General features: G+C 37.8%; 2 protein-coding genes across 4 annotated transcripts; one reads left to right on the top strand and one right to left on the bottom strand.

Moving 5' to 3' along the window:
• The first annotated feature begins 3,878 nt into the window (after nucleotides 1-3,878).
• On the top strand, nucleotides 3,879-7,232 carry LOC111245526 (ribosomal RNA-processing protein 7 homolog A). The gene is made up of 5 exons (XM_022794003.2): nucleotides 3,879-4,191; nucleotides 4,871-5,073; nucleotides 5,422-5,574; nucleotides 5,799-6,037; nucleotides 6,336-7,232. The coding sequence occupies exons 2-5, from the start codon at nucleotides 4,900-4,902 to the stop codon at nucleotides 6,547-6,549; spliced, it is 780 nt and encodes a 259-aa protein (XP_022649738.1). The 5' UTR covers nucleotides 3,879-4,191; nucleotides 4,871-4,899; the 3' UTR covers nucleotides 6,550-7,232.
• On the bottom strand, nucleotides 7,099-9,347 carry LOC111245527 (uncharacterized). Of its 3 annotated transcripts, none has more exons than XR_002671367.2 (2): nucleotides 7,917-9,347; nucleotides 7,099-7,612 (listed from the first exon to the last, which is right to left on the bottom strand). XR_002671367.2 is itself a non-coding variant. In XM_022794004.2 (2 exons), the coding sequence occupies exons 1-2, from the start codon at nucleotides 9,164-9,166 to the stop codon at nucleotides 7,593-7,595; spliced, it is 429 nt and encodes a 142-aa protein (XP_022649739.1). In that variant the 5' UTR covers nucleotides 9,167-9,347; the 3' UTR covers nucleotides 7,099-7,592. The 3 variants fall into 3 exon arrangements, 1 of the variants encoding a protein (XP_022649739.1); XR_015319929.1 differs by having other exon boundaries at nucleotides 7,946-9,347; XM_022794004.2 differs by having other exon boundaries at nucleotides 8,758-9,347.
• Nucleotides 9,348-10,243: the final 896 nt, after the last annotated feature.

Raw genomic sequence — 10,243 nt, 5'->3', positions numbered from 1 at the left:
AACTCTTCAACGGTGCTTCTCAGAAGCCGACAATGTGCGCACTGGCGTGGCTCAATATGCCGTTAGCCTTACTTATTTGATAAACAAATTAAAAGCTATTTTAACTAATCTAAATAGTTTATTATTGTTTTCAATATAAAATTGAGTTTTCTAAAGCGCGATTTTTCAGTTAAGAACTTTCAAAGAGCGAATCATCAGAATCGATTTTTACATTATGTAGGACTACATCATACGAACATTATTTATTTTATATTTAAGGATAAATTATAATCTAATATGTACATAAAACGGATATAATAGCTTTAACCTTTAGACTTCGTTGTACGTTAGGCCGTTTTCACAGAAGAACTTTATATTGCGTTTCATAATAATAGGACGTAGTAGGTTCTTTTTCCCTTACACAAATGTCTAGCTCGTGCCGTTAGGCTTCATATGAACGAATGGAAATTTCCGCAAATATGTTCTGTTCATAGCATAGTCGCTTGAGCTGTTTCATTGTGCTCTATTATAACGTTATCAAATATAGTAATAATGACCTGCCATGTTCTTTACTATTTTATTGCATCGAGTTTTCTAGGCGTTTTACCATTTGCTTTTTTTTTTTTATCCATGCTCAGTTCATGATCTATGCCACCTCAGTGATAACGCATGTGTATCTATAAGGCACCGACCAAGAGACAAATATGTAATCTGCGGCGCGCAATTTACCTAATATTCACCAAATATAGGCCTAGGTATGATTCCCATGACGGTGCAATGGTTTTGCTGTTTGCCTACTAGAGATTGTTACCATTTGCTAAGTATCTATATGGTTGTTTATCATACGACAAACGTGAAAATATATTATAGAAATACTTAGTTTTAATTATACGGAAAAACGTATTTCGGGTAGTAGTGTCCGTTATTACGAAACATCGTCAGAGCGTACGCAAACGTAAGGGCAAATTTTCCTTGGTGTTGTTTATATGAGGTTTAAATATGCATGGCTTGATTGACAAAGAACTAAATTTATTCGCTACATCTGGCGGACGGCATGATAACTGAACTTCGATGGAGTACAAGCAGACATAGCTTTGAAGGACATGTGAATTAATGAAATATAGTATCAATATATTTTCATTCACGGTAACAGATGCGGATCTTGTAATATGTCAAGTAATATAGCATTGCATCCGATTATCATCCGCTGCAGGTCAGTTAATGGATAGCTGACGGCATTATTTCGGTGCGTCCTACATTACAGCGGCACGCTATGCATTTGGCTTACTGAGTTCGTTTAATAATAGATTAGGTAGTCAGTGGCATCCAATTTTCTCGATGATGTACACATATTTGATTTCATTTCATCCTATTCTGTTCTTTTGGAGCAGCGTAAGGAAAGAATTTTGATTTTTCAGTGGCGGGAAAACTGAATTTTCATCAAAATCCAGTTTGCCGTCAAATATGTCAATGTAAGCGGAACCAATCTTTTTCTGTTTCAGATAATTAACATGTATGCGGCTAGAATCCGGTCAACGCAGTAGGCATCCTGTTATTCTTGCTTTTTTGGTCAGGATCTTGCATCTTTTTCACTGCTTCAGCTTACGCGTTTTTCATGTCGGTTTAAGAGCCGATATGCGCTTTTCCCAGAAGAAACAGAAATGATTGCCGAACGTTTTAAAAACATCGAGATCAAAATTGAGTCGCACAGTATCCAACCAGACCAATGTATCAAAAATCTTAATATCAAATGTATAGAATAGTAAAATACCTGTATAACGGCATCTTTAAATACATCCGTTCAATAGGTCTTCGTAGGACTGACACACTCATAGTGTTTGCAAACTTCTTTCTCTAGAGTTTCGTTTGGTGTATATGAATCAACGGACTAAACAACATCATCATTAAGTCAGCCATTTTTACCTCTAATTTTCAATCATTTATCGGAATAAGCCAGTAATGAGAGAGGGTTTGACTAACAGATATTTAGAGCTACGAAAATGTGTTGACATTCAGTTTTTCACTAACCGAATCTGTGTGCAGATGCTCAGCTTAATGGTAACCTATTTGATTGTACATCTGTGGATGGCCCAGGCAAATGAACCACCAAATGAAGAGCCACAAGTGAAAAGAACACTGGTGCCGTTTTTTAGGCATCATATTTATTGTACGAGCAATAATTGCAATCTTTTAAACTAGTTTTTTACTACCATAAACATATTATATATATATATATATATATATATAATGTTCAGAGACCTTGATAAATCTAGCTACCCATTCATATCTGTGAGACTGAAATTGTATATTGTAAATGACAGCTTTCATTGTTGATAACAGGTGCCGTCTGTGATACTCTATTTCTTAACTTCTTAATTAACTTAAAAGCATAAATTAAAAATTCCTCTGATGAATGGATGCTTGTACAAAAATTTTGATAGTCTTTTTTATCAGATACGGATTACACGATGCTTGACATTATAACGTGCGTAAGTGTTTTCTAATTCATCGCAAAACTAAATTTATATGGATTATACTGAAAAAACAACTGGAGTGTTGTTTCCTATTAGAGTAGGCTACAAAAGTTTCAGAATTTACGTCAGATATCTAACTCGTCATACATCGCTTTAGATGCTTTACCTTCCACGAAACAAAGTATGCTTTCACCTTGTTTCGAATCTCGACGGGCGCGCGACTTCAAATTTGGTAGACAACCACCTTATTCCTGTACTATCACTGGGAATAAGCTGTGGAAATAGTTGGTCGCGGATAGATGATTTTACATCGTTGAATGCTATGCTCGTAATCTGCTTAGTGTTGTATAGATTATACAATTGTCCTCTTAATTCAATTTGAAGAGGAGACACCCTTGACGAGCAGTTGTCATACCGTGTTTATTTGTGTAGGTTGTACATCGTGGAGAAAAAGTACTGACGTGCTGTGAAAATTAGTTCTTTGCTTGGAAAATTGATTAATTTTTTGCTTAAAGAAGTACGGGACAGAAGTCTGGTCTAAGGATATTTGCTTTAGAAAGCTGACGTTCAACTTACGCTTTATGGCACACGTGCCCAGCTATCTTGGTCAATAAAAAAATGTTTGGTTTGAATTCACCTCATTGCTTTTAATTTTAAAACACGACTGACCTCTAATAACAGCTTTTCTTAAAGTGAATGATTCTCACGGTTTTAAATTATTCGTCACCGATTACGTCATTTTCTATGAACAAAACCACGACTTGTTTCAATGTTAAGAAACCAAAGTTTTTAAGAAATTACTTTTTTGTTTGGTCTGAATTTACATTGAACAAATGTAAGTTTTGACAGCTTAAACAAAAAACTGGAGCTAAAGTAATATAAGCTAGTCGTGTTTCGATGCAAATGAGCTTAAAACGCTTGCTTCGAAGGCTTGCAAAGAGTGTATGTATATTATTGTCACACTAAGAGTACAAACAAATTACATTCATCTGTTATGAATGCTCACCTCACCTCTCATTTCACGCTTTTTTCTGCTGATACTGCAACTGTTGCAGGCGAAATTTCTTAGCTCTAGCGTTTAGACAACGGTTGCATGTCAAGCGTTGCCGTTCTTTGGTCCGCATAGCAATGGTTTTACTCGCCCAACTAATCGCATGGTAAGCATGCCTCGATTAGATATTAATTTTAACATTTAAAAGCGAACCATTTATCTTGCTTGCTCATAAAGCCAATTGTAAGCTTTTACATAATCTAAAATAACTTAGGCGGGTTTGTACACTTAATAGGTTATAACCACTGTAAGGTCTTTCTAGGCAATGTATTATTTTGCATAGTGGTTCCGCGCCTCGACTAATTCGAAAAACGAAGGGTTGCTATGCTTTATGGCGATTTCGAAAACATCGGAGTAGGATCATAATTTCGAAACAAAATAAAAACACACTGATTACACGTGCGCTAGCTGACTTTTGTTATAAGAAATTGAATGTTTTGAGCTGAACCGAACGTCACTATTCTTGAGATCGTGTGCAAATCTATGGTCGTCGTTCGAATTGTTAAGTTGTGTTTATGTTGTAATCAGTGACGCCAAAATACGTTTGTAAATTAACGAAGCGGTTCTGTTTCATAAGTATACTCATTCAATTTAATTAACTTAGAAATCAGAAAGCGACAAAATTCCAAATTTGTTAAACGTGCGAATTCCACATCAAGTTCTTACCGTATACAAATAAATAAATAGGTGAGATATTTACTGTATATTATATAAAAATATTAATAACCCTTATATTTGAAAAATACGCAGTATGGTGCTTGTACTCTTACACTGTATCAAAGACCCAATTACAATCTTCAACAACAAACATTTTATACTATGGACCGGTTTTAGATGCTTAGGTAAAAAATGTACGTAAATGCAAACACCTTGCGTTTTATGCTAAAAGCTAACGTTTGACAACATACCTAATAATACCGGATTTGGAACTAGGTTTATTGGATGAGATGTGCATGTTATATATGTATATTCCCATCTATTTCAGTGTTATTAGAGAAGTATTTGCCGGTTCCTTATCAGCTTAAACAGGCGCCACTCGTTATGAGGTTTCTTTAAATACGCAGATTTTTCGGTCTCAGTTTTGAACTAATGCCTTTCATAAAATCTATAAATCAATACTAAACACACATGTTTTTTTGGCCAATATAGGAATATTGGAACATTGGTGTATAACATGCTTCTAGATTTCTGAACTTCCACATTGTCCCAAGTTTTCCTACTACGTCGAATACAGATATGCGCCTTTCTCACGCCAGGGTTTTTACGAAACATATGAAGCGCAGCGAATTTAACAGTGTGGTTGTGGATGTCGTTATTAGCTAGTTTTACTGAATACAAATAAAGAGTACCTATTAACGAATTTCAGAGAGGGAAAGGAAAGTAAATTAAGAAGTCATGTCTAAAGCTGATGACTATAATGTCATTCCCGTGAAATTCAGTTCACGACTTCCGGGTGTCCATGAAGTGTTCATAAAAGTCGACACTACGATAGGAAATGACAAAGTCCATAGGCCCCGCGGAAGAACGTTATTTATAGCCAATATACCTCCATGGATGATGACTAAAGACGTAAGTACCGCTAGTAGACTTACGATTCGTATTTGAACTGGAATGGGTATACAAGAAAAAATATGTTTATATGAAAATTTCCTGAAAAAGGCTACAGAAACGTTATCGGTAGTATGGTTATTCTCCTTTAAGAAAAACGAATTCATGGTAGCCTCGTAAACTAGAACCAGCAGTTTTTATCTATACTTTCGAACAGCGGCAGCGCTCATCAGTGTATCATTTCAATTCCGAAACCTTTCTTGCTGCCTGTCGACACATTTTTTATTTCGTTTGTTTTTTTTCTTGTAGAGAAGGCATATTCGCAGAATACAAGAGTAAATTATTGAATACATTTCCTGCCTCTGTTAGATTCTTTATCTACTCTACCCGTCTGAGCCTGCACAGTTGTTTATCCAAGCTGAAGCAGGCCCTCACAAGCCAATGAACAACGACGAATTATTAGCCTACTGCGGCTTCCGTGTTGCCTACGCTGTCTTCAAAGACAAAGTCGAGGTTACCCAGGTAACTAAGCTGGATTTTGGTACTTTGTTAACTCAACTATTGCGCATTGGCTGCTTATCAATACACGCCGAATTCGTGGCCTCTTGTAATTACTTTCTATGCTTCTAATTTACAAATGTGTGTTGTTAATTATATATGAAGTCAGCATCATTTCAAAACGACTTCAGTTGTGGTGAGTATTACTTTGAGGGGGATGATAACTGGTCTGGATGATGCTCACACAGATAATGACGCGCCGAGGGCGTGGCGAAACGGTCATTTCCAAGGATCGTGGCACGGAAATGGTAGGATTGCGAAGGTGGACGGATGAATACGCTCGTCGATATGTTCCGCCTCATGAGCTAGAAGAAACAGTGGCTCATGCAATCGCTGAGTATAAACAGCGCCTGGAGGACGAGAAGCGGAAAGCAAAAGCACTTGAAGAACCTGACGAGGACGGTTGGGTAACGGTCACAAAACACAGGTGCGTAAACATAGACACGTGGAGAAGTGGTTTATAAGCACCCTTTGCGTACTTTTTTCATTAAATATCGAGTGTATTTTCTAAATCGATACCAAATCAAATGCGAGTTATAACTTTTAGGTTGTGTTTTATTGTAGGCTGAGAGATACATTTTTTCGATGCAATTTTCCTGTAAGTATTCAAATATCGATGTGTCCATTGAAAAAATTGATAAGTTGATACTAATAAAAATGCAAAGTAGAGAATGGAGTTTAGTCAAACCGTGCGGTGCTAATTTGCTGACTGGATTCGGTTACAGTAAACGCCCGGTCATTCCAAGAACAGAAGCAATACAGAACCGTGTGCTTGAAAGAGAGAAAGCCAAGGACTCCAAGATGAAACTCGACAATTTCTATGCGTTTCAAGCAAAACGTACTAAACTAGATAAACTGCAAGAGCTCAGACGGAAGTTTGAGGAGGACAAACGTAAAGTAGCGCTTATGAAGGCCCAAAGAAAATTCAGACCGACTTAGACAATCATTAAGCTTTCGAGTACGATACATTCAGTATAATGTCTTCGTTGCATTTACGCAGAGCGGCTAAAAATTTATTTCCGAGAATTACAACAAGCACAATCAATTTACTTTTTTAATTTATAACTTATCTCGTTGGCCCTATGAAAGTGGCATTTTCGGCTATGTTTTCGTCAACTTTCAATCTCTATGTGGGTTGTGGTTAAGTGGTGAAATGTAGGCTTTGCTACACGCGAAAATGGTGTTTTCGTACAAACCGAACGATAGGAAGCAAGTCAACGGACGCTTTCTGTGGGACTGGTCTGCCTGGGTCGATTTGCAGATCACTCGAATGTAATTGTCGCTAAGACAAGAGCAAACATTTGTGGAAAAAAATAATGGCTCGTAAACGTTGTAAAATGTACTTCATAGTTTAACCTATTTATGCAATTTAACCTATAAAAGTTAATTAACGAAGAAAATAGATTTTTTATGTAATATACATATGTATATGTAATAATATATTAGAGTAAGTTTCTCTCTCTCTCTTTCTATAAGTATATATATGTATATAAAACGCTGCTTAATTATTTTATTGTTAGTGATCTCTAGTACAAGTTCGATCTCAACACTGATCTCGGGGCATCAACAGAAAACAATTGTTGCAGTTTTTGTGAAAAATATAAACATTTTTCAACAATGTATACTACTTCATGAATTCCTTTTCTTACTTACATTCAGTGCCATCTGAATCTTCACTGTATTTTGGAACATTTGCACGTTACGGAACTTTTAGTCTGAGACATCACCCGGTTTTATATAAGCTATTTTCCTAACTCCTTACAATACCTCACACGCGAGCCCCTTGTAATACCTCGAGTCTGTAAGTATCGTCCCCAGGAATGGCAGTTTTAGATCGCAGTGTTCCAGTCACTTCACTACTTCGATTTTTATGCAGCACACCCTCAACAGTTCGCTTCAAGACCTGGTTGGCGGTGTAGACCATATTCATTGACCTCCACATTCACTTCGGCTGGGTAGTGCAAAACGTGAAGTTCCTTTACTCACCAGTGAACAGGCACAGCTGAAAATTGCAACGATCAAAGGCTTATATAAATGCGGAGCTAGCCTTTTTTGATTTTAAAGTCGCACTTTATGGGTCTTACGAGCTGCCGTTAAGATGGGAATACCTTAAGTGGATACTCTACAGCAATATGAAGCCATCCATCCGCTTCGTAGTATTCCATGTTTCAGCTAGAAATTGGCTCGCCTACTACATCTGAGAAACATCACTATTTCTTGAGGAACTGAGCCGACAGTTCGAGTCAAACAAAATAAAGGACTGTGAACGGTTCACCGCCAACAAAATGAAAATGAGCAACCCAAACCCAGATTTCTGTGCAGTTGCAGAGCTGACCGATTCCGCTTCGATGGAGTGTGGAAGGACGAACCGGCATGTCGCGACCCCTCGCGCGGTTCAAAAAGTATGACATCGTCCGCCACGATTATCGCCGTTCTGTAGCAGGTTGTCGATACCATTTAGAACACTGGTCAGCTGAGTCGCCCTTTAGCTCGTCGGTGCGCTTGCAAATGGCGAAGCTAGTTTGTCCTGTTCTTTTAAAAACGGTCGTTTTTATGGAATGATTTTACTACAAGGTGCTACGTATGCAGTATTGTTGTATATCTGCAGTCGCTGTTTGGCACACACGACACATTGTGTATCTACTGGTTTGTGTAATCGAACGCCCAAATTTTAGTAAGTTGTTCGAATATCGAAGTATATATTGTTAGGTTCGTTGAGGATTTGTTCGGGCAGGTTGCGGACATCAATATGTTATTTTCTAGCATGTCATATAGCTACACAGAGAGCTTTCAGTATTTCCTGGTCTTAGTCATCTTCCGGTAACTCAGTTACCTGAGCTACGAATAACTCTTTCAAGGGTTTTCTCTCTTCCAGCAGATTCACTCATTTCGCCAAACCGGTAAATAAAACTTACCGCTACGCCATATCGTAAGGCAAAATCTTCGAAAACACCTTACGTATTTATGTTGTGCATATCACCTTACGATATTCCGATAGCCGTGACTTTGCGTACCTTGTTTTTCCGAAACCTTCACGTTGCTCATACAAACCACATCGAACTTACAAAACCACAAGCTACATTCTATTAAGGGGCGACACAAATTCATCTGTTAAATACACTTACATATAATTAAATGGCCACATACCCTGCAGAGCAAGAATCACTAGAAGGCCGACTATGGTAATTGAAACGGCAAGAACGCACAACAGCATCGTGGTAAGGCCAGTGACCTGAAGAGCGGGTGGTTTACCCAGGGGCGTTGCTGCGAACTCATTTGAAGTGACGGAACCTGAATCTGGAACAATTCCGGGCTGAGGATTCTTCGTAAACTCCGGTCTTGCGCACTGTGTATCATGTGCGAATTGTGTGTAAATGCTGTCCGACACTTTGTCGGTGCTTTCTTTCGGAATGGTATCTGTTTCAAAACTGCCTGTACCATTAAGGAACTTGTGAACTTTACCAGAATTGGCATTCGAGAAGTTTTGACTACAAATTGCTGAACTGTTCTTTGTGAGGGATACTGACGTCGTGCCACGTCCAAATACTGAGACCATTCTAGCTCTGTTTTGGTGAATGTCTTCATTCGTAGCCTTGACATTGTCATCGGGAATTAATTGAGCGCCCGAGAAAGACTCGATAGCTTCGCAAAATTACCTTATACATCTGGTTTTGAGAGCTGACTGTCGAAAGTCCGCCGCAGTCGCGCTGGTGGACTTAACAGCTGTTTGCGGCAGACTTCGTTCTATCGTTGTAGTAACAAACATGGCTGATTAGCTGGCTATACAACCTTGTCAGCTTGAACTCTGATAATATCCATATCACAGAAGTGTCATTGAAAACAAAATGTCCGAAAAAGCTAGATGTATTTTTTACCGAACATTTTAATCCCCGAAATTTGCATTGCCAGCATGACTGGTACAAGTGTATATACATCATGCAACGTATATATGTAATATAATGAATGAATTGAGTTCGGTGATACTCTATGAACAGGGAACGCACAGTCCTCTATTCCGCGCAGTATTTACAACGAAGATTATTCGAGACTAATAGATGAACCATGAGCAGATTTGTTACATTGTAATGTATCGGTTAGAGTTCGATAGTGGTTGCCATAAATGGTCCACAGTAATTCCATTTCTAGTCTAATAATTTCCTCTTTTCTCATATACTGTGAAAGCACGAACTTCAGAGAATGAATGGCGAGTAGTGATTAGTTCATAAACTTGTACGCAGATTATTTTTTATTATCTGCAGATGTATGTGAGGCTTAATACAGTACTCATTGTCCCTGATATTTTTAGCATCACTTTGGTTCTATACTGGAACGCCTATAATTGGAAGAGTGTTGTCTAGGTATTTTCAAGCACTAGCGCTAATTCATAATTTGGCATAATTTCTTCATGGTAAGGTTAACTTCGCACAAAAGTGCTTTAATTTAATGGAAGAAGTATGGGTAATTCTGCCATTAGATTAATTGTAACAGGACTAGATGGCTGATAAGTATCCTCATCAAAAGTCATAGTAGAAATTTCATTCACCCGACTCTACAAAACTTTGATACGGAAGAGTCGAGTGGAACTTAAAACTTGAAAAAGACAACGCAAAAATGAATTTAAGTACAAAGATTT

Source organism: Varroa destructor, unplaced genomic scaffold (genome assembly GCF_002443255.2).
Source record: "Varroa destructor unplaced genomic scaffold, Vdes_3.0 BEIS01000002.1, whole genome shotgun sequence".
NCBI classification, from domain to species: Eukaryota; Metazoa; Arthropoda; class Arachnida; order Mesostigmata; family Varroidae; genus Varroa; species Varroa destructor.
The sequence above is the reverse complement of the archived record's forward strand: the minus strand, read 5'-3'. Positions and strand labels throughout refer to the sequence as shown.

What these genes read in the sequence shown, in the direction of transcription:
- LOC111245527 (XM_022794004.2), bottom strand. Translation starts at nt 9,166, where the DNA reads ATGGTCTCAGTATTTGGACGTGGCACGACGTCAGTATCCCTCACAAAG. An exon ending in AGTGATTCTTGCTCTGCAGG is followed by an intron (nt 7,613 to 8,757) that starts GTATGTGGCCAT and finishes TGCAATTTTCAG; the next exon opens with CTGTGCCTGTTCACTGGTGA.
- LOC111245526 (XM_022794003.2), top strand. Translation starts at nt 4,900, where the DNA reads ATGTCTAAAGCTGATGACTATAATGTCATTCCCGTGAAATTCAGTTCA. An exon ending in ACAAAGTCGAGGTTACCCAG is followed by an intron (nt 5,575 to 5,798) that starts GTAACTAAGCTG and finishes ATGCTCACACAG; the next exon opens with ATAATGACGCGCCGAGGGCG. An exon ending in GTAACGGTCACAAAACACAG is followed by an intron (nt 6,038 to 6,335) that starts GTGCGTAAACAT and finishes ATTCGGTTACAG; the next exon opens with TAAACGCCCGGTCATTCCAA.